The 23,804-nt window shown below is 43.4% G+C and overlaps 1 protein-coding gene across 4 annotated transcripts in view; it reads right to left on the bottom strand.

Annotated features, from left to right (window-relative positions):
- Positions 1-773: 773 nt before the first annotated feature.
- Positions 774-23,804, bottom strand: part of LOC118365797 (rho GTPase-activating protein 27-like) — a 29,102-nt gene continuing 6,071 nt past the window's right edge. Inside the window, exons 2-19 of one of the 4 annotated variants that reach the window (XM_052491066.1) lie at positions 22,670-23,737; positions 7,859-8,374; positions 7,264-7,473; positions 7,072-7,155; positions 6,462-6,584; positions 5,850-5,936; positions 5,450-5,512; positions 4,119-4,186; positions 3,945-4,032; positions 3,676-3,777; positions 3,456-3,554; positions 3,282-3,366; positions 3,003-3,128; positions 2,798-2,896; positions 2,630-2,707; positions 2,327-2,461; positions 2,061-2,166; positions 774-1,881 (exon numbers count right to left, since the gene is read on the bottom strand). In XM_052491066.1, coding sequence (XP_052347026.1) covers positions 1,704-1,881; positions 2,061-2,166; positions 2,327-2,461; positions 2,630-2,707; positions 2,798-2,896; positions 3,003-3,128; positions 3,282-3,366; positions 3,456-3,554; positions 3,676-3,777; positions 3,945-4,032; positions 4,119-4,186; positions 5,450-5,512; positions 5,850-5,936; positions 6,462-6,584; positions 7,072-7,155; positions 7,264-7,473; positions 7,859-8,374; positions 22,670-23,647 — 3,225 coding nt within the window. In that variant the 5' untranslated portion in view covers positions 23,648-23,737 and the 3' untranslated portion in view covers positions 774-1,703. Of the gene's footprint in view, positions 1,882-2,060; positions 2,167-2,326; positions 2,462-2,629; positions 2,708-2,797; positions 2,897-3,002; positions 3,132-3,281; positions 3,367-3,455; positions 3,555-3,675; positions 3,778-3,944; positions 4,033-4,118; positions 4,187-5,449; positions 5,513-5,849; positions 5,937-6,461; positions 6,585-7,071; positions 7,156-7,263; positions 7,474-7,858; positions 8,375-22,669; positions 23,738-23,804 lie in introns of all 4 variants that reach the window. The other 3 variants (XM_052491065.1, XM_052491067.1, XM_052491068.1) reach the window with 3 other exon arrangements.

Here is a 23,804-nt window from a genome sequence, read left to right as displayed (position 1 = left end):
AGCCATTCACATTTCGTTAAAATTATATTATAATATCTAAACTTTGTCTTCAAAATCAAATCAGATTTTATTGGTCACATACACATGTTTAGCATATTTTATTATGGGTGTAGCGAAATGCTTTGCAAATACTTTCAAAACCTTTGGGTAATGATTTGCAGCGTGATTATTGTCATCATGTCATCATGTCAATTTAATTAATCCTCAATCATTTTCAAGGTAAAATAAATAATTGCAAGTGAGGACTTGGTGGGCTGTATATTCTTTAGGTTTTTACTTCATGTGTTCCTTCCTGTGTGCTGGTAAGGGCACAGATGACAGACAGGTAGGATTCCAGTTGAGGTGGTTTAATAATGCAGAAGATGCACCGCACAGAACAGCACCGCACAGTGTATGTAGTATGAATGGGCTAAGGCCCTTAGTGATCTGGCATCTTGCTTTAACCAACGTGTGTGTGTGTGTGTGTGTGTGTGTGTGTGTGTGTGTGTGTGTGTGTGTGTGTGTGTGTGTGTGTGTGTGTGTGTGTGTGTGTGTGTGTGTGTGTGTGTGTGTGTAACACAATGAAAGCTAACTGGTGGGAAATGACACGGATGGCTGGAACTTTCTCTCACTACTGATCGTAGTACTCTTACTCTGACTACTGATTTCATCCTGTGAGCTGTAGCATGCGATGCTCCACTTGACCGGTGGGTGGAGCTACAGATCTGATTTGATGAACTAACATTACTGATATGATTAACCACAAATTCTTCACAGCTTTTTGGACAGAAACATTGACAGAAAAGACATTATTTTATTAGAAGAACATTCATTTATAAGGTAAAAATGAACTCTTATGTACAGAGAAAAAAAGTTGTTCAAAATATCTTGATATATTGTTCTTATCCTTGTTCTGTAATAACATTAATACTATAAAACAACCATAATGTACAGTTATGCTCTATCATAATATATTTTCATATGTACTACCCATAACGTACAGCCACATTATGCATAATGAACCACAATATAGTCGCAAGTGGTATTCCTTGATAAATCCACAGGCTTTTTCTAAAGGAAGTAATCAAATGACTTTACACTCAAGGCCGAGGTATGTAATCTGAATGGCTCGCCAAAAGGAAAGCAACAACAACCATTTTAATTGGTTTGATAAGGAATATCTCATAGTTGATAAGGTAACATTTGGGAATGTATACAATATTTAATATTTTTCATAGACTTTAACATATAGTTAAGAGGTCATCCACTAAAAAGACCGATCTGTCTCAGATATGTCACTCCAAACCATGGATACAACATCAGAATATTCCCCCAAATACATGTACACCTACCTACATGTAATATATATTTTCTTCGTAAAACTAAACATGATGCCTATTGCCAGGTACTGTCATCGGATCCATGGAAATCTTTTGATATGTCAACATGTTCATCCATTTTCCCATTTTCCCTCAACTTCCTTTTTTGTCAATGTTCTTGTGAGTGGAAGTACCAAAACAGATGGATGACTGCATGGGTGGACAGCACGAGATTGAAACTTGGGATGAAGGTTGAAGACTTGGAGCTACCACAGTTAATTGCTAGTTCACTGACAGAAAATAATCTCCCTTTACCAAATCTAGCAACCCATCAGTCGTTTCCTAGGGCTTGGCAACCCCCATTGTCTCCGTCCCTCTTGACTCATGGATGCCATAGAAAATGTCTCAGCTCGGGGCAAATACTGTCTCAAACTCTTTGAGGATGAGCTCCACAATCTGATTCTGGAAGACCATGTAAACGGTGATGTTGGCCGACTCAGTCTGGGGCCTGAGTAACGTAGGGCCAAACACGATGGCCACACTCTGGACTGACATACGGTTCTTTTCCCCAAACTCAATCACTCTGGAAGAGAGGAAGAGGAGGGAATGAGGAGAAGAGGGTGTGAAAGAAAGTATGAGGAGGGTGGAAAGTGTTTAGTATATTAGTTATTTATATCGTCTTTATAGTTTTATGTAAAACAATAGATTTATATATATATATATATATTTTTTAATCCAGTTTCTACCACAACAAGCACTCACTTGAGGAGATGTTTGAAAAGGAGGTGCATGGTATCGTGGTTGGGCAGGGGAAGGGACCTCACCAGGTCACGGAAGTATGACACCTTTTGAGGATAGTCCTGTATTTCTACCAGAGAAAGAGTCATCCCAAATGTCAATTTATTCACATCCTTTCATGCTATCATGCTATTTAGGTCTGACTATGTCAGTTCATTACTATCATGTCATTTGACTCTGACTATTGAGATGCATGCAGAATGTTTTATTAGGGCCTGGCCTAGACTTACTGATGGCAGCGATAAACCTGTCGAAGAAGCTGTAAGGGAAGAGAGGTTCAGGCAGCTCCCTCAGGAAGAGCTTTAGCGCCCCCGTGATCACATGGATCTCTTCCCACTGACCATCCTCTAGGTCCAGATTTTCCTCTAGAGAGAGAGAGAGAGAGAGAGAGAGAGAGAGAGAGAGAGAGAGAGAGAGAGAGAGAGAGAGAGAGAGAGAAAGAGAACAGAGGACAGAGGACAGAGAATATGGTTGATAATACTGCAAGATGCTCCATCTACAAATTCATTACTAGTCCTTGAAACTTGCTTTACCATGATCTGCTTTGTGGCGTAGTCTCTGAATGACAGCTAGATTCCCACTAACTCTGTAGATCCCATCAATGTCCAGACCTAAGGGGAATGTACAATTGTGTTACCTCTTTAGAGGTGGTAAAGGTAAAGGTTGATATTACGGTATCAGGATAAAGAAGTAATACCTACCTCTAATCTCCACTGCCCTGATGCACTTCTCCACAAACCTGGGCACAGTGCTGTTCTCTCGATGGCACAGCGTGTCCAGATGACAACCAAACACGTTATCTAGAGAACCAAGATGAAAAACATTCTGAGTGCCGGAAAGGTATCATAAGGTACAATAAGGTTACTCTGCTATGTCATATAAACATGCTATAAAGCCCAGTCTCACCTCTTATGTAGCCCTTCTCCTTCACTGACTGCAGTGTGGGCCTCTTCTGGAGTAACTTGCGTAGTTTGGTGCGGACACGCCCCTGATCTGATGACTCAGCACTGATGCCTGGCGTAATTTTGGTGGCTGCTGGAGAGGGAAATTAATGATGGGTGCAGCTTCTGTTAACTACCTGATCTAATGCCCAGTTATCAAATATTGAGATTTTACACCTATTTACACCTCAAAAACATTGAAAGACCTGGTGGTTCGTAATAGTAGGTTAAGGTTAATACTTACAGCTGGTCTTCTTGTCTCTGTCTGAAGCAAGTGTGAATTTCTCCATAGGCTCTTCCTCTTCCTCTTCCGACAAGTGATCTTGGTCCTGAGAGAGGAGAGGTTATAATGAAGACCGACGCCCCCTTGGCCTACTCTAATTACAACTTGTTACATAGACACCTCCTGGATACTCACCAGCTGTCTGACAGTGTCCAGTATGATCCTGTGCCAGTCACAAATGATGCTCTCTGTGTCGTACTGGACCAGGTACTCACACCCATGACGCGTTTTCAACTGGAGCGGGAGAGGGAAAAAGCCATACCAAGAGTTAAATTCAATTACTTTTGATTCAGTTCCTGAATTGAACGAAATAGAACTGACTTCAACCCTGACAAACCTTAAACAGACCCCATACCTCCAGAACGTTCTTCTTGCTGGACTTGTCCTTCGGGGCCCAGCCCACATTGGCTCCCCGCAGCTCCACTGTGTACTCTGGGGTGATCTGATTGGTCTTGTTCTGAGGAATCACGGACCAATGACATTCATTCAACAGACCTGGTGGTTCGTAATAGTAGGTTGTTGGAACCCAATCCTGACAAGCAAGCAAATCATTCTTTACGAATTCAAAGAGCTTATTTTCTATAGTGGTGGTTGTGGGTGGTTACTGTAGCAAAATGTTCTTACAGAGTTTCCTGAGGGTGCAGATTTAGGGTCTTTGTGAAACGTGAGAATGCCTCCATGCAGCACTGTCCATGACGGACTCCAATTCTTCCTATTAGAGAACCAGAAAATAAGGAATCATTGGTCCATTGAGCAAATCACAATTTGTTGTAAATTTTGCTGTTGACTTGACATTACCTAATTCTTTTCCCATTGTCGGCCACCTTGGTTTTGTTCAGGATCCCTGCCTTCTCCAGTAGATGTGTCTAAAACGAGCAAAATAGAGACAAATATTAACAAAAATAACACAAATGACAGAGGGGGAGTGTATGAACATCTCTACTAATGGTGATTACCAGGAACCCACAGACCTCAGATCAGGTTTAAATATGTTGTTAGTCATATTGTACTGTACGTACATCTGTGGAGGCTGCTGAGGGGAGGACGGCTCATTGTAATGTCCGCAATAGAGTGAATGAAATCGTATCAAACACATGGTTCTCATGGTTTTCACTGACATACATAGGTAAATGAGTTAAGCAGTTACTACCCACATTGGGCCATATGCTACTGGACATTGCCCATATGCTACTAGCTGTTATGAACATTGGACTGTTCATGTTAGCAGATTATTGTAATTGTGGGCTATATTTCTAGGCCTGGATAAAGTATTGCTGTGACTTTGCAATGCATATACTAGGCCACTAGGTGGCAGCAACAAATGTTTGTGTTGGCAGTGTTCCAGGTTATGCTAAATTCTTGGGCTATGAGTCCACAGGTAAAGAGCAAAGAGTATAAGTAGCAGATTCTTTGCACCTTTGAAATGTGAGTCAGGTGTCAACATGGGAGTGGTCAAGCTTAGTATATGTGTGTGTGCATCTTTGTGCATGAGCGCACAGTTATAAATGCTTGGGCGTGAGCATGTTTGCATGGATTCATAAAATGGGAAATAATCCTTTGGGGTTGACTTTGCTTATAGCATTGACATTCAGCACATTGACATTCAGCACATTGACATTACTGTGCCTACTACACAAGACAGCAACATAAGTACATTCAGCACAATGCTTTGAAAGGCAATGCAATAAAATATGATGTCAATCAGATGTGAAAGTACTACCCAACAAGCCACCACTTGCAAAGGTCCAACAAAAATAAATGCTCCCTCTCCCCACTAGGGGGGAGTGTCAATGGTGGTCTATCCTGACACGATCATTTAGTACAGTGTTGATTCAAATAATCTAAGCTTGATGAAGAGTTGGTTATTTGACTCAGCTGTGTAGTGCTAGGGCAGGACGAGTTTGGAAAACCCTGATTTAGCAGATGCTTGTTATCCAGATAGCTTTCTTATCCACACACGAAGCGGAGAGAGAGTACTGCAACCAATATCTAATCCATTAGCTCCCCTTCCCAAGCGCTGTTAGTTCTCCTATCCAGTTCTATACTATGGTATGTTAGTTAGATCAGAACACCCACACACCACCAGAATGCAATGCCTATCAGGCCTGACGTGGGCCGTAAGAACCTACGTGCTCATGATGTGAGTCTGTGCTCAGATGTGACAGTCTACTCCGTGCTCCCAACCTATCAGTCTTTATGGAGAAAACAATACAATTCTTCAATGAATGGGATAATGGGTCTTCAGGCTCTTTGTCATTTAGAAGTCCTTGTGTGCTGTCTGTACAGCAGAGTACATTTTATTGAGTTAGTAGAAGGGTTGGGATCAATTCCATTTCAGGAAAATAATGAATTAAATTCATAAAATTAACGATAAAATCATTGTTAAAAATAATGCAAATTTCCAATTCAATTATTTTGTGTACTTGTCCAACACATATACTTTATTATTGAGGGCCAGTAGAAAATGACCTGACAAAGATCCCTATGGATTCAAAACCTTATCGTGTCGTACGTTCTTACTGTACTTACATGGTGTGGCATCTCAGGGGAGTTGCCTGAGCTGGATGCTTCACTGGTGACGTCCGAAACGTTTCTCCTATGTGTTGGAAAGAACCTCTGCCAAACGCAAGGGAGGGAATTGGGTTCAGTTTGGTTAGTCAACAGTAGTCGATAGGGACTTATTGTTCAAACAGAGCTTCCCTCTTCAGCAGAAATCCTGTCAAATTTTATGAGTCATAATTCTATCCGCTTTCTCCCCTGCCCCCTCCATTCTTGTTGTAGTTTCTCCCATTTAGGTTTGTAAGTGACCTCCAGAGAGGAAATCAACTAGGACAGGTGTTTCCATCTCCTGTTGAGGGGGTCAACAATGACACATACACAACGACATCATTCCACAAGGGCATTGTGCATAAAGCTGTGAGGGCCAGGTGTCTCATGTCAGGGACTAGTCCTAATGGCTTGTTTGCTTGGGACTACCAGAACAGCAAATTCTGCAGTTTCTATGTTCCAATACCGTAGTGCCAAATTCAGTCTAGATGCCAAAAGGAGATTCTAATGGCCGATAAACATCTGTTGCTATACCAACGGTGTGAAACCACCCTCAACGTCCCTGTCCATGCTCTAGGCTCCCCAGTTACTCACGTTCTCTTCTTGGGAGGGGCCAAACTGAGCTGGGCCCATGGTGTGTCTCCAGTTCTTCAGAACCGGCAGACTGTCCTGGTCCACTCCATTCCTCACCTTGGGCAGACTGGATGCAACCGGGAGCTGAGAGGGTTAACAGAAACAAACAGTGTAAATCAATCAATCAATCAATCAAATTGTATTTATATAGCCCTTCGTACATCAGCTGATATCTCAAAGTGCTGTACAGAAACCCAGCTTAAAACCCCAAACAGCAAGCAATGCAGGTGTAGAAGCACGGTGGCTAGGAAAAACTCCATAGAAAGGCCAAAACCTAGGAAGAAACCTAGAGAGGAACCAGGCTATGTGGGGTGGCCAGTCCTCTTCTGGCTGTGCCGGGTGGAGATTATAACAGAACATGGCAAAGATGTTCAAATGTTCATAAATGACCAGCAGGGTCGAATAATAACAAGGCAAATAATAAAGGCCCTGGCCTATTTAATCTGAGGTAAGGGCATATTTGTTACACCTATGTGCAGTACAGATTCACCCCATACAATGTCAAGCTCTTTGAGACCTGGTAAAAATACACTCAACCATTCCTTGAAATTACAATATTGCTTCTCTTTACCTCTGCTGGAAGGTTCCACTGGGATTTGGAGCCGTCTCTCAGGTAGTAGTACGTCTTTCCTTCTTGATCCACAGACTTGAGCCACTGCCCGGATATACACACACACAAGACAAAACAGTGTATGACACACACTGCATGGTTTCTCAAACCACTACCCTTTTAAAGCACTAGACCTCCATTCAATACACTTACCTGCTCCTGTGTGCGTTCGCTGGTGAATACGGTCTTCCCATCTGCCTCCATGGAGCGCTTCCAGCCCGCCGGGACACTGTCCAGAATGGCCCGGGGTATGATGGCCTGTTTAGCCTGCGGAATTGTTAGGAGGTCTTTGGGGAACACCGAGGAGGAAGTGTCTGGAGCCTCGTGGTCTTCTGTCAGGTAGTCTTCCTTTGGGAGAGGGGGCTGAGGAACAGAAGATTTGTCAATGCTTTTAAGATGGAACTCAAACTGAGTGGCCAATTTATAAAAAGTTTATGACATGGTTCATAACATGCTAGCGATTCTGCTCAAATGGCAAAACGTTCTTAGTAACTTGGCTAGTAACACTTTGAGAATAAACAGCAAAAAAACATGTGTATAGCAGGCTTAAGACTTAACTAGCTAATGAACTAACAAAACAAGACTCCCTCAAGACCATGAAGCAGATGTTAATGCGCTGGTGTCTGACAGAGACTGCTTTAGCAGTCAACAATCCAACAACACTTTCCACAGTTCTGTATTTTAGAAGCCTTATCTGTTGATGAGCTTGAAACAATGGCCATATTAGTCAAATAAAGCAGAAGCTAACCCCTACCGGTCCTCTGTCTGGGAGCTTCAGCACAGGAGGCTCAGTAACAGGAGAGGAGGGGGCGATGGGCTCCGGATCTCCCCAGGACGTGGCCCCAGAGGTGGGGTTATAGAAGTAGTTTCGACCGGTGGTCTCATCCAACACCTGTTCCCAGTTGGAACCCTGGGATGAGGCTGGGGACAGGGCCGGGGACAGGGCCGGGGACAGGGCCGGGGACAGGGCCATGGACAGGCCCGGGGACAGGGCCGGGGACAGGGCCGGGACAGACAACGCCTCCTTGGGCAGCTCCATGTCTGTGGAGGGGAGGGTGCTGCGGGGGTCGGCCCAAGTGGTTTGGCCCGTGGCTGGGCGGTAATAGAACTCTTTCCCGCTGTCCTTGTCAGTGTGCACCTGCCATCCCTCCTGGGTAAGGGGCAAGTCAGGACTCAGAGCTACTAACGGCGGGGATTGTGGGATGTTTTTCTTCAGCTCGGTGACGTTGGCGTAAACAGCAGTGTTGGGGCTGGCATTTTCCACCTGGAGACAGAGATGAAAGAAAAGTCAGGTCAGTCATCAGGAATAACACGAGAAGGAATAAACGTTTCACCCCCAGTCCTAAATGGCCAGCGAGCCACTAGTCAATAATATCTTGTGCTCTATATGAACAGAGTACTGACTGCCTGCGTAGTACTACCTAAACTCACCTTATTTGTGGTGAAGCCAATGGCAGCATCAGCCCCTATGAGAACAATCCATGAGAATCTCCACAACACAAAAGACAGAGGGGAAAAATGTTCTCTACCTGCACCTCCCTTTACTCCCATCAAGTAACAAAGCACTGACTTGGGATCAAATATCATTCTCCCAACCCCTTTGTTCAATAGGCTGAGTTACCCAACTCATCACAATATGCCCATTCTTACAAAGTGCACGCATTTAAAGAGCTATATGTGGATCTCACTTTTGAGTGGGGTTTTTTTCTTCTTAAAAGAGCACAGACAACATCAACATTCAATTGTAAGCCTTTTTCCAGTTTTAGAGGAAATGGCCAGACGTCAGTAATATCTGCATCCAAAAGAGTGATTTGTCCCGTTAATGTCTTTCCCGAACCCTACATACATCTCAGGGGTGTGGAAGTGAAGAGCAAAACATCACATCTCAGACAGAGGAGATTTCCACCACGTGGAGTGGACCACAGGGTGCTGTGTGGCAGACCGTTACTTCATAGACAAACACAAGCACATTTCAACATGAGCCAGACATGATAAAAAGCTATAAAGACTGGGGAAGTTTGAATGACAACGCAGAGGATGTCACAGCTAAATACAGTACTGTAGGCCACATATACATTTGAGTAATTTAGCAGACACTCTTATCCAGAGCGACTTACAGGAGCAATTAAGGTTAAGTGCAGACAGATTTTTTTCACCTAGTCGACCTTTCGGTTACTGGCCCAACGCTCTTAACCTCTAGGTCTACTGTACCTGCCGCCCTCACATATAGGCTACGTACTGCAGGAATACAATTAAATTCAATTGGCACAGACACAAAAATTAGGACAGGCTGAGTGAAATGACCATGAAGTCTTAGATTAGTGGTCATAAAGGAAAATACCATAATTGGGACGCACACCCATAACCTGGGAGACACCCAGAAAAGTCACAAGCCTGTGTCTGAAGCTACGGCAAGCCTGTGTCTGAAGCTACGGCAAGCCTGTGTCTGAAGCTACGGCAAGCCTGTGTCTGAAGCTACGGCAAGCCTGTGTCTGAAGCTACGGCAAGCCTGTGTCTGAAGCTACGGCAAGCCTGTGTCTGAAGCAAAGCCTGTGTCTGAAGCTGTGTCTGAAGCTGGCAAGCCTGTGTCTGAAGCGGCAAGCCTGTGTCTGAAGCTACGGCAAGCCTGTGTCTGAAGCTACGGCAAGCCTGTGTCTGAAGCTACGGCAAGCCTGTGTCTGAAGCTACGGCAAGCCTGTGTCTGAAGCTACGGCAAGCCTTAAAGATCATGTCGGTCATATTCCCTGAAAAAGGCACCTCTTCGAATAATGTAATGATCAAATATGTTGCATCCCATCAGGGGATATAACATTCTAACTAGTAGATCCAAAAGCAGAAGTATTGGCAAGGACATACCACAGGTTTTTCAGACCAGACCATGTACCAGTTCCTTCTTTTAATTACTACCTGGCTTGAAGGGGGGACTTTTATTTATTTTTTAGCTTTGAATACATTTTTAAGAAACACTGAAAAAGCCAGAGACCAGGGAATAACTGTCTTCGTGTTTCCCAATTCGCACCTTGTAAAACAGACATTCGTCATGAAAAAAATTGCTTTAAAAGAAAAGCCTGGCTCAGAGGTAAGGTTTCTTTCGTATCGTCAAGACTCTTCTGTGTACCACACACGGACGTACGCTGACCTGAACACACAGGCGGACTGTACAGACCAAAATACTTTCAAGAAAAACACAAATAAGATACATGGCTGGGTGGAGGGAGGGAGTCGGCTGTCCAACTGTCATTTCCTCTCAAGATGGGCTAATGGACGTTTTGAACATAAACACACATCCCAGTTGGGACACATTGATACACACACACCTCTATGCCTGAAGGTACTCTAACATCTAAAATACACATGTGCACAATGAGAGTATTAGTTCTGTGCTGGAATGATGCTGTAGGAGATAGCATGGATAGTGTTACTTTGTGATGTGCCGTCACCTTCTCTGAGACCTGAGGTGTTTGTCAGAAGCTGTGGTCTCCTGGTTTGGTGGTACCTAAAGGTTATCCTGTGATAAGCGAGTCTGCCCACTGTTCATATCCTATGAACAGCTGGCATTGATTGTACAAAACATGAGGAAATCCTGCTATTTCCATGACATAGACTGACCAGGTGAATCCAGTTGAAAGCTATGCTCTCTTATTGATGTCACCTGTTAAATCCACTTCAATCAGTGTAGCTGAAGGGGAGGAGACAGGTTAAAGAAGCCCTGAGACAATTGAGAAATGGATTGTACATGTGTGCCATTTAGAGGGTGAATGGGCAAGACAAAATATTTAAGTATGGGGTATGGTAGTAGGTGCCTGGTGTGAGTGTCACAAGAACTGCAACGCTGCTGTGTTTTTCATGGTCAACAGTTTCCCATGTATCAAGAATGGTCCACCACCCAAAGGACATCGAGCCATCTTGACACAACTGTGGGAAACATTGGAGTCAACATGTGCCAACATCCAAGTGAAACGCTTTCAACACCTTGTCGTACATTTCCCAACAAATTGAGTCTGTTCTGGGCAAAAGGGGGTGCAAATCAATATTAGGAAGGTGGGTATTTGTGTGCATGACGCAACAGATGACAACATTATAAAAATAACTCCAGACTCTTGTACCAACATAATTGTTTTGTTATTCAAATGGTACCTCCGACAGACACACCCTAGCAACCACCTGGGTTACAAAGCTGCAGGAGAGAGGTTGATACTCACAATCCTAGAATCACTATACTATCCTGCTTCATTAGACAGAGTAATAAACGCTACAAATGAATAAACACGCCTTGGGCAACGCAGAGCATGGGCAGCAGTAAATATGCAAGCAAAACTAAAAACAAACACTCACTCACTTTCAGGTTTCGGTTAACACCACCTGATAAGTTCTTCTTTGCAGTGGGAGAGTTGTCTTTGGATTGTGGCAGTGAACTGGCTGTGGAAAGCCCCAGTTTTTCTAAAGTCGATATTAATGAAGCTGAGCCTTCCCCTCTTCCTTTAAAGTAGCAACACAACAATAAGCTACAAGTGCAGGTGCGTGTAGCAGAAGAAACTAAAAATGATATTTAATAACAGATGCGTAATAGTAATAAAAGTGATTGTGGTGATGATTCTTTCAACCACCTGGAAGGACGCACATTGTTTCTTATGCACTAAGGCCTCCAAGCTAAATAGCATACCAGCCTCCTCAAACCAAACGAAATGGAAAGGATACCAGAATGACTGGTTCACACACAGCAACGTAAACATCTTCTGCCAGTCAGCAATACCTGTCATGCCAACCATTTGTTTGGAGTCAAAGTGGATAATGGCAGTAGTGTGACTTTTTGTAATCTCTCTAGGATAGGCCTGCTGTCACAGAAGGAGAAGAGATATCACACCTTTACATCAGATTATGTCCCTGGCTGCGTGTATCCAAGCAGGTTATGGTCAAGTATTAACTTTCTGCTTGTGACTCATTGTCAATGATTGATATCTACTAGCAATGGAAACCAAGGTGGCCTTCCTCCCTTGTAGTTTGACCCCTTCTCCCTGGCAGGGCTGGGGAAAACCTTGTCATGCTCGTCATCATAATATTATCACACTTACAATTACATCAAGCCTTTTGACACTGCATAAACAGGAACAAGGAAGTCAAAGACCATTTGAGATGTACATGCTGTACCCAATGTGTCATTTATGATAATGTAGTTGCATAGAATGTGCCAGAATATTCGAGAAATTACAACTGATTGACACTTTACAGTTTAAAATGAACTACAACTGATTGACACTTGATGGTTTAAAATGTACTATTGTAAAACCACTGTAGTGGAATAGAGATAAACTGAGTGTACAATATATTAGGAACACCTGCTCTTTCCATGACACAGACTGACCAGGTGAATCCAGATGAAAGCTAGGATCCATTATTGACGTCACTTGTTAAATCCACTTCAATCAGTGTAGATGATGGGGAGGAGACAGGTTAAAGAATGATGTTTAAGCCTTGAGACAACTGAGACATGGGTTGTGTATGTGTGCCATTCAGAGGGTAAATGGGCAAGACAAAATATTGAAGTGCCTTTGAAAGGGTTTTATGGTAGTAGTTGCCAGGAGAACCGGTTTGAATGTGTCAATAATTGCACCGCTGCTGGGTTTTTCACGCACAACAGTTTCCCATGTTTATCAAGAATGGTCCACTACCCAAAGGACATCCAGCCAACTTGACACAACTGTGGGACACATTGGAGTCAACAGATCTGTCGTTCTGCCCCTGAACAAGGCAGTTAACCCACTGTTCCTCGGTAGGCCGTCATTGTAAATAAGAATTTGTTCTTAACTGACTTGCCGAGCTAAATAAAGGTCCGAAACAATAAAATCGGTTGGGCCAGGATCCCTATGGAACGCTTTCGACACCTTGTAGTCCATGCCCCGATGAGTTGAGGCTATTCTGAGGGCAAAAGGGGATGCAACTAAATATTAGGAAGGTGATCCTAATGTTTTGTACACTCAGTGTATATGGACAGATTGGAACTATATAAGAGCATAATCTCAGTCTCGCTTTATACTGTCTTCATCTTAACTCTTCGAACGCTCAGTCAGTATTGACCTTAGAAATCAGATGATGTGACTGAATGCGGCATGGCAGAGAGTGCCACATGGTACCAGGCTATTGCCAGTGACCAAAATGACATTTGATAGAAATGAATGCTTACTCTGAATCACTGTAATTTACACCACATGTATAATACATTTATTAAAACTGTTACAGATAGTAGCTATTAATGCGCATAAAATCCTATGTAATCAGACCATAGCCTCAATCCAAATCTAAACAACAAATGAAGCCATCATCGACCATAAAAAGGGCAAATTACCTGTTTAAAGGTTGTTTGGTTAATCCCAGGCTCAATGTAGAGTAGACTATCCTTCAAAGATATCATTGAGAAGATATAGACTTCAGTTGTCCCTTTATCCAGTTTTAAAGTACAGTATTCACCTCACTATTCCACACTGTACACTCACGCACTCCATGCCATGTCAGGTACGTTACAGTACAAGTAAAGCCACTGCCTAGCAGCAGCAAGTCTTGGGAGTGGTTGCAATGTTCCTCAGTTTAACCCTCTCTTGCCTGCATAGATCGCGAGTGCACATAATGCACAGAATGCAGCCAACACAACACTGATACCTTGCATAACTAAATATGAACATTTTAGAAAAGCACGCGTGTAATTGAGAAAGACTGAAGAGAGTATCTTTACTCAAATCGCCTGTTTACATTTAACTAATTAAATAATTATGCCAGGAGAGCATTTCAAGATTCAGGAGCTCTGCAAACAGTTCTGCTCAAAAACTTGAGTGTGTGTGTGTGTCAGTGTTTGTGTGCAGACTGGCGTGGCGTGGGGGCTAGCCTATTGGAGTGGAGTATGGAAACGTGTGTTTGTTTCCAGTTGTTTGGGCTGAGGCTTGCAGCCCTACAGTACAGGAAAGGGCTCCTCCTTTGTTTGTAAACACACAGCACAGTGGCCCAGGGGTGCTGCTAACTGGGTACTATGGCTGGGTGGGTGTACCTACTTTCTACCAGCATGTCACATGTGCAACTTTACTCCACACACAGAGATGTGTACAAAGCACTCCCTCGCCCTCCATTTTGTCAATCTGACCATAATTCTATCCTCCTGATACCTGCTTACAAGCCAAACTCAAGCAGGAAGTACTAGTGACTCGCTCAGTATGGAAGTGGTCAGATGACGCGGATTCTGAACTACAGAACTGATTTGCTAGCACAGACTGGAATATGTTCCGGGATTCATCCGATGGCATTGAGGAATATACAACATCATTCACAAGCTTCATCAATAAGTGCATCAACGACATTATCCTCACAGTGGCCGTACGTTCATATCCCAACCAGAAGCCATGGATTACAGGCTACATCCGCACTGAGCTAAAGGCTAGAGCTGCCACTTTCAAGGAGCGAGACACTAATCTGGACATTTATTTGAAACCCGTTATGTGTGGTGTAAAGTATTTAAGTAAAAATAAAAAAGTACTACTTAAGTTACTTTTTGGGGTACTTGTACTATACTTTACTATTTATATATTTATATTTTTAACTACTTTAATTTTACTTCACTACATTCCTAAAGAAAATAATGTACTTTTTACACCATACATTTCCCTCGCACCAAAAAGTACTTTTTACATTTTGAATGATTAGCAGGGCAGGACAATAGTCCAATTAACGCATTTATCAAGAGAACATCACTGGTCTTCCTTACTACCTCTGAGCTAGCAGACTCACTAAACACACCTTTTGTTTCAAAATGATGTCAGAGTGTTGGTGTGTGTCCCTGGTTATCCATAAATACATTTGCTTAATATAAGCAATTTGAAATTATTTATATTTTTACTTTTAATTTTGATACTTAAGTATATTCTTGCAATTACATTTACTTTTGATACTTAAATATATTTAAAATACTTTTAGACTTTTACTCAAGTAGTATTTTACTGGGTGACTTTAACTTGAGTCATTTTCTATTAAGGTATCTTTACTTTTACTCAAATATAACAATTGAGTACTTTTTCCATCACTGCCTCCGACGAACCGTCAATACAGGACTAAGATTGAATCCTACTACACCGGGTCTGACGCTTGTCGTATGTGGCAGGGCTTGCAAACTATTACGGATTACAAAGGGAAACCCAACCGCTAGATGCCCAGCGATGCAAGCCTACCAGACGAGCTTAATGCCTTCTATAATCACTCTGAGGCAAGCAAACCTGAACCATGCATTAGAGCACCAGCTGTTCCGGATGACTGTGTGATCACACTCTCCTTAGCCGATGTGAGTAAGACCTTTAAACAGGTCAATATTCACAAGGCCGCAGGGCCAGATGGATTACCAGGATGTGTACTCAACGTATGCGCTGACCAAATGGCAAGTGTCTTCACTGACATTTTCAACCTCTCCCTGACCGAGTCTGTAATACCTACATGTTTCAAGCAGACCACCATAGTCCCTGTGCCCAAGAATGCCATGGTAACCTGTCTAAATGACTACCGCCCCGTAGCACTCATGTATGTAGCCATGAAGTACTTTGAAAGGCTGGTCATGGCTCATATCAACTCCATCATCCCAGAAACCCTAGACCCAGCACAATTCGCACACTGCCCCAACAGATCCACAAATGACGCAATCTCTATTGCACTCCACATTGCCCTTTCCCACCTGGACAAAATAAACATCTACATAAGAATGCTGTTCAGCATTCATCTCCATAGTGCCCTCAAAGCTCATCACTAAGCTAAGTACCCTCAGACTATACACCTCCCTCTGCAACTGGATCTGGGACTTCCTGGCGGACTGCCCCCCGGTGGTAAGGGTAGGCAACAACACATCTGCCACGTTGATCTTCAACACAGGGGCCCCTCAGGGATGCATGCTTAGTCCACTCCTTTACTCTCTGTTCACCCACGGCTTTGTGGACACGCACGACTCCAACACCACCATTAAGTTTGTCAATGACACAATGGTGGTAGGCCCGATCACCGACAACGATGAGACAGCCTATAGGGAAGGGATCACAGACCTGGCAGTGCGGTGCTAGAACAACAACCTCTACCTCAACATGAGACTAGACAAATGAGCTGATCGTGGACTACAGGAAAAGGGGGGCCCATTCACATTAACAGAGTTGTAGTGGAGCGGGTCGAGTGCTTCAAGTTCCTTGGTGCCCACATCACCAACAAACTATCATGGTCCAAACACACCAAGACAGTTGTGAAAAGTGCACAACAATGCCTATTCCCCCTCAGGAGACTGAAAAGATTTGGCATGGGTCCTCAGATCCTCAAAACGTTCTACAGGTGCACCCTCGAGAGCATCCTAACTGGTTACATCACTGCTTGGTGTGGCAACGCTACAGAGGGTAGTGTGTAAGGCCCAGTACATCACTGGGGCCAAGGTTCCTGCCATCCAGGATCTCTATACCAGGCAATATCAGAGGATGGCGTGATATCATAAGAAGGCCCTAAAAATGTTCAAAGACTCCAGCCACCCAAGTCATAGACTGTTCTCTCTGCTATCACACGACAAGCGGTACCGGAGTGCCAAATCTGGGTCTGCTAGACAGTTAATCAAATGGCCACCTGGAATATTTGCATTGACCCCTTTTTATGCTGCTGCTACTAGTTGTTTATTATCTATGCATGGTCACTTTACCCCTACCTACATGTACATACTACCTCAATTAGCTCGACTATCCTGTACCCCCGCACATTGACTCGGTACTGGTACTCCCTGTATATAGCCTCGCTATTGTTATTGTGTTACTTTTATTTGTTGTTTTTTTGGGGGGGGGGTTGTTTAATTTTTATCCCCTTTTCTCCCCAATTTCGTGATATCCAATTGTTACTATCTTGTCTCATCGCTACATCTCCCGTACGGGCTCGGGCGAGACAAAGGTAGAAAGCCATGCGTCCTCTGAAACACAACCCAACCAAGCAGCGCTGCTTCTTTAACACAGCGCGCATTCAACCCGGAAGCCAGCCGCACCAATGTGTCAGAGGAAACACAGTGCACCTGGCAACCTGGTTAGCGTGCACTGCACCCGGCCCGCCACAGGAGTCTCTGGTGCGCGATGAGACAAGGATATCCCTACTGGCCAAACCCTCCCTAACCCGGACAACGCTAGGCCAATTGTGCGTCGCCCCACGGACCTCCCGGTCGCGGCCGGCTGCGACAGAGCCTGGGCGCAAACCCAGAGTCTCTGGTGGCACAGCTACCACTGCAATGCAGTGCCCTAGACCAGCCGGGAGGCCTTATTTGTTTAGTTTTAACAAATATTTCCTTACTTACTTACTTAAAAAATGTCAAATAAAGGTCTTGTATGTAAGCATGGAAAGGTCTACACCTGTTGAATTCAGCGCATGTGACAAATACAATTTGATATGTATCAGAAACAGAGAAGAGTGCATTTATTGCTTAAGAGCTATAGAAAATGTTATAGTACTGTGAGTGAGACAGATGATCGAAAGCTCATTGAGTCATACTGCATGTTACATCCTGTCAAATATGTATGTTGCTGATTATACCTCAACCACAAAGCATCTAGCAGTTATTTATTCTCATGATGTTGCAGTCAGACACAGGCTACATTTAGAATGACTTAGCTATTAAGGCAAGAAAAAAAGTTCACCCTCTCATGACTGTCTACACTTGAAGAGTTTTTTTCCAAAATGCTATATCCAACAATTGTTCACATTTGGGTTTTTTTCATCAGAAGTGGTTGCTTATGGGTACCTTCATGTGTTTGTAAAATATTACTGTTCTCAGATTTTTTATTAATAGATTTTAGATGTGTATGAAAATGTGTTTTTTTGCTAAACGTTATACAGTATATCCTTTCTTTAGCCGGAATGGAATGTTCACATCCTGTTTATTTGACTGTGATATGTGGTTGTCTCACCTAGCAATCTTAAGATGAATGCACTTACTGCAAGTCGCTCTGGATAAGCAATGACTAAACAATGTTTGTATATATTGATGTCACAAATGTATCATTTGTACATTTCTTTATACAAAATGTAGTTATTTGTTATATTTAAATGTGTAAAACCTAGCAGTACTAATTTATCTGGGAGTGAGGCGGATATATAATATTTAGCAAAAAAATATGATTATTTTGTCTCTCTGAAATGAAACCATCAAGCGATAGATTTTACACAAATACATGTCTGACATTGAACAACCCCATGCCATGATTAGATAGTGAAAAAACACACCAATCTCTTTCTTTTTTTTAACTCATACAGCTTGGGGGGTTTACAATAGTGCACGATCAGGTTAAGGGGTGCATGCCTTGAATTATCTGGATACAGTCGTTATAAATGATGAATGGATTCTTCCTTATGTAGCTGCCCACAGAAGTTGACCAACTCATTGGCTGTCACCTTCTAAATATAGTGTCCACTACTCCAAATGTAATTGAATGATTCCATGCTTCTCAGCCACGATAAATGATTGTTTAATTCTATATGTCACCTACAGTTCGGCTTCCATATAACAAACATTATTGTTTTCCTGTGCTCTAAGTAGACCAAGTCACTTGACAAAAGGCCACAGAATCAAAAGCCGAAACCTAGGAATCACACAATGTTTCTTTTGTGTCAAACGCAAAGAGGTGAACAGACACAGAATGTGGCTGAAATCCAATCGATTGTTATTGTGCAAACATGCATGGAGTCCTTTTTAGCGAGTGGCCATATTTTAAATACACTTCAGTTTGTTTCTTACTGGAACTCGGGCTTCTGTGTACCTGCTTAAACATAACAGAAATCAAACTGTGCAGGTGAGAATGAAGCAAATACCTCTAAAATAGTGGAGGCTGCTGAGGGGAGGACGGCTCATAATAATGGCCAGAAGGGAGTGAACAGAATGGTATCAAACACATGGTTTTCATGTGTTTAATGCCATTCCATGAACTCCATTCCAGACTTTATTAGGAGCCGTCCTCCCCTCAGCAGCCTCCACTGCAGTCTAAAAGTATTACTATGTTGACTAAAATGTAAACCAAGGTTACTAATCTTTGTGCCGGTTCAGATATTCCCCAGCAGTCTATAGGCATGTGGTGACTTGTCTCAGTTCTGCTCAAAATGTATTAAGTGACAACAAGTTTTCTAACAAGAAGTGTCAAAAGTTGAGTAGTCAATAAAAAGATAAGATATTGAATACATAGGATGGTTACGTGTGAATTACTTTACACAGATAGTAGGCAGCGTGGTGCGTAGCCTAGTGGTTAGAGCGTTGGACTAGTAACCGGAAGGTTGCGAGTTCAAACCCCCGAGCTGACAAGGTACAAATCTGTCGTTCTGCCCCTGAACAGGCAGTTAACCCACTGTTCCCAGGCCGTCATTGAAAATAAGAATGTGTTCTTAACTGACTTGCCTGGTTAAATAAAGGTAAAATAAAAAAGGTAGGACAAAGAGCGTTACACACATTCAATGGTTAACTTAACACTGGTGAGAATTTAAAACGGGCAGGCAATAATTACTCGAAAGTCAAACATTAAACTACTTTTTACTATATTTAAACTGCATTAGTACAGCTTGAACTTTGAACTTACCCTGGCTCTATCTATCGCATTCTCAGTGTCATCAGATCACGAACTTCTGACATAAATGCCTGAGTATGTCAGAAGTATGTGAGTCTAGAGTATGTCTAGATTCTGAAGTACTATTTTCACAAGCATTTATTCAACATGAAAAATATTACCACAATTATCTCCAAAATACCCTTTTTATTTAGTTTATTTTTATTTTAAAAAATTGGAACAATATACTCTTTAAACACGTCCAATTTCCAGAGTGGCTCTCTGCTACTTTTAATGATATGACCCATTTTATACATAGACATTGACAATATAGGTCATTAACCAACCACAGCAGAGGACATTCCCTTTGAATCTCTTAACCATCCACTGTGTTGGTGGTGCTCATAAAATGTATCATAACTTCAGAATTAGCAGAGTCCACTCTGGAAATGTGATGTACTTGTAGAATATATGTCCTTAAATTGACAAAATCAAAAAGGGTAGTTTTGAGATATTAATATTTTTAATGTTGAATAAATGAATGTGCACATTTTTATTTCAGAATCAAGACATACTCCATATGTTAGAGCACACTATAAAGGAGGATAATGGCACCAAGATGTTGTCTGTATCATGTGCAGTTCACAGATCATAGGGTCTTACGGGAGGCATTTATTGGTCTAAAAAGGGCCTAAAATGGCCACTTTCATCATGATTTTCTATAAAAAATGGTTTGTGATACAAATGTAAAAGCATGTCAAACATCCTTCCTCTGAAGTTTCTATACGAGATCTGCCATAACGATCTCTTTGCAAGATTACACCCGCTGGCGTGGAATCGCCCACTGAACAACCCTGATCTAGATCCTCCCTAATCCCTCTCGTCTCTCCTACAATTTTCCTATTATCTGACCTAAAAACATGTTCATGCACTTTTTACAGCTCTTTAAATCACTGTGAATGTGAGTGGTATAACCAGAGAACTTTTACATTTTCATATGTTTGAAAAGTTGAAAAGCATCCTGGATTGATTCCCCTCTTCCCCTGGAGTTAAACTCACCACTTCCTGCCGCCACGGCTCAAAAAAGCATATTCTCCGTTGACGTCACCTCAGCAGGGCCGCCCTGTAACTGACCCTCTTTTCCTTTGTCTTCCATTTTTCCTCTGGCCTCCCTGTTTCATTATCTCTGTGGCCAAAGCATTAAACGGACTGTCCACAACCTCATGACTAACGCTAAGCATATAGAACCTTGTGTTTCTCCAGACCATTGTGTGTGATGTCACTGGCAGCAGTGGTCATGCTGATCACCATTGTATTCCTGCTCTTTTTCTTTTGAACACACTTCCTTCACCACTATTGGCAATTGAGGAGTCACAGATTCAAGACTGAACTATAGATATAGTCTCCTAAGAAGTTGAACTTGTTCAAAGAATCAGTTGACTGCAACTTTCAGTGAAAAAGTCAAGTTACCAGACAGAAATACGGTAAACAAATCTCTTCCTGAAGTTTTAACTTGAATATTTCATTGCTTCGTGAACAACAGGTTAGACTAACAGTGAAATGCTTACTTACGGGCCCTTCCCAACAACGCAGAGAGAAAGAAAATAGAGAAATAATAGAAAAGTAAAACACTTAATAAGAAAAGTAATAATAAATACATAATGAGTAACAATAACTTGCCTATATACACCAGGTGCCAGTACCGAGCTGTCGGGAGCTTCATGAAATAGGTGTCCATGGCCAAGAAGCCTAAGATCAACATGCGCAATGCCAACCATCGGCTGGAGTGGTGTAAAGGTTGCCACCATTGGACTCTGGAGGAGTGGAAACGCGTTCTCTGGAGTGATGAATCACGCTTCACCATCTGGCAGTCTAAAGGACAAATCTGGGTTTGGTGGATGCCAGGAAAACGCTACCTGCCCCAATGCATAGTGCCAACTGTAAAGTTTGGTGGAAGAGGAATAATGATCTGGGGCTGGGCCCCTTAGCTCCAGTGAAGGGAAAACTTAACGATACAGCATACAATGACATTCTAGATGATTCAGTGCTTCCAACTTTGTGGCAACAGTTTGGGGGAGGCCCGTTTCTGTTTCAGCATGAACATTCCCCCTTGCACAAAGCGAGGTCCATACAGAAATGGTGTGTTGAGATCGGTGTGGGAGAACTTGACTGGCTTACACAGAGCCTTAACCTCAACCCCATCAAACACTTTTGGGATGTATTGGAACACTGACTGCGAGCCAGGCCTAATCAGTGCCCGACCTCACTAATGCTCTTGTGGCTGAATGGAAACAAGTCCCTGCATCAATATTCCATCATCATGCCAGGAACAACCTCTCAACATTTAGTTGCAGACAGTGCCTCCCTGTGGTATCTTAAGCAATGGAGGAAAGAAAATGTCCACCATCTGTGAACAGGTTCTTCTGCACCCTGCCCACAGTGTTACCTGTCTGACTTGATATGCTATTCCACCTATTTGCTTGGTCTCTGTAATTGCTGTGCACAAAGTGAGACACCAGTGAGTGTCTGTCTATCTGCTTGCCTTGCTGTATAGGTCAATGGACAACTCCCCCAACCTTCCTCCCATTCTTACTTCCTTGAGACAGATGGTACGGAGTAACTGCCACAAAGGGAGGTCAAATTGTTCATTTTCATGTTTGTCCGTTGGCGTCTCACAATAGGAAAACATGATCTCTTCTAAACAATGTATTCATAAAACAGCTGCATTTTACCAGACTAATCAAACATGTATCCTATAATAACTAGCCACTTCCTATGGAAGGGCCTCCCAGATACTAAACTTGATGGGATACTATTACTCTATGAACTGTAAAAGGCCCCATAAAGGCCCTATGTAATGTAGGGCCTCACCTTTAATCATCCCTTCATAGGCGCATGCATAGTGTGAGGGAAAGGCTGTGGCCCCAATGCGATCATATAGGCAAATCGCCCTGCAGGTTCACTACTTACAACTACTTTACAGATAATACTTTTACCTGTGTCTGTGTTGGAGATGGAGAAGTGGGAGCGATAACAGGTGTAGGTTCAGCCACAGCAGCAGGACTCACTGTCGGGGCCTTCTCCACTATTATAGGGGACTCATCCAGCTTCAGGTCCAATATGGATTCATAAATATTCTCAGAGTCCTCCTTGGATTCGTCCTCAGGCTCCACACTAGATTTCTCCTTTTCTTCCTCCTCCAGCTCCAGAGGACATTCCGGCTCTTCCAGAGGTTTCTGATGGGGAATCCCGCCACCGGTGACCTCGGCATCAGGAATGAGGGGCCTCTCCACTGGGATGGCCTGGGAGGGTCGGTGGAGGGGGTCAGCTGGGCTGAAGCTGGGGGCTCGGGGGTTCAGGGAGAGAGGATCCTCCACCGTCAGGGAGGAGCCGAAGAGCACACCGGAACTCAGGCTTAATTGCTTCTTGTGTTTGGCACTATTGTTGGCTTGAGGCGAGGGCACTGTTAATGGAACCTCAAGGGCAACGTAGGAGTGAAGGCCTGGCATCGAGTCGTTCAGCCCGCCGCGCTTCAATGCCCCGGGAGACGGGTCGTGGAATTCTAAGGGTACGCCAAATGTGGACATGCGGTGCTCAGTCTTCTGGTGTCTCTTCGGGGAGCGGAGGCGGATAGTCACCTCATCTCCAGCCCTCGTTTCTGCCCGGTCTGGTGCGTAGTGCTTTGGGACTGTCACTGGCACCGGCGCAGGAACCGGGACCAAATCGGGACTGGGTGGGTCAGCAAAGTCCAGCGGGGATGGGATCTCTGCGGGGAGCTCCTTGACGTATTTAGCAGGTATATAGAAGGGCCTTGCTTGCTCGTTCTTCCTCACGTGCCACCAGTGGTCATTGGTCTTGGCCAGCAGGATGTAGCGTTCGTTGGGCTTGATGGACACCAAGCCCCCGTCGCGGCCCGTGTACTCGTACTCAAACTCTACCAGCACCAGCCCCATGTTGCACACCAAGGAGGACATTGTGGCAGCGTGGTGGCCGTGGCAGTGTCCGTTGTGGCCACCCACCCCCTCCCTTTCCCCAAGGACGGTCAAGGCTCCACTGCAGCCCTCCTAAAAGGGAACAAAAAATATATAAAAACTGGTTCACTACATTACTCATACATTACAAAGGTATTGC

Source organism: Oncorhynchus keta, chromosome 32 (assembly GCF_023373465.1).
Source record: "Oncorhynchus keta strain PuntledgeMale-10-30-2019 chromosome 32, Oket_V2, whole genome shotgun sequence".
In the NCBI taxonomy this organism is placed as follows: Eukaryota; Metazoa; Chordata; class Actinopteri; order Salmoniformes; family Salmonidae; genus Oncorhynchus; species Oncorhynchus keta.
Note: the sequence above shows the minus strand (reverse complement) of the source record. Positions and strands in the feature narration are given on the sequence as shown.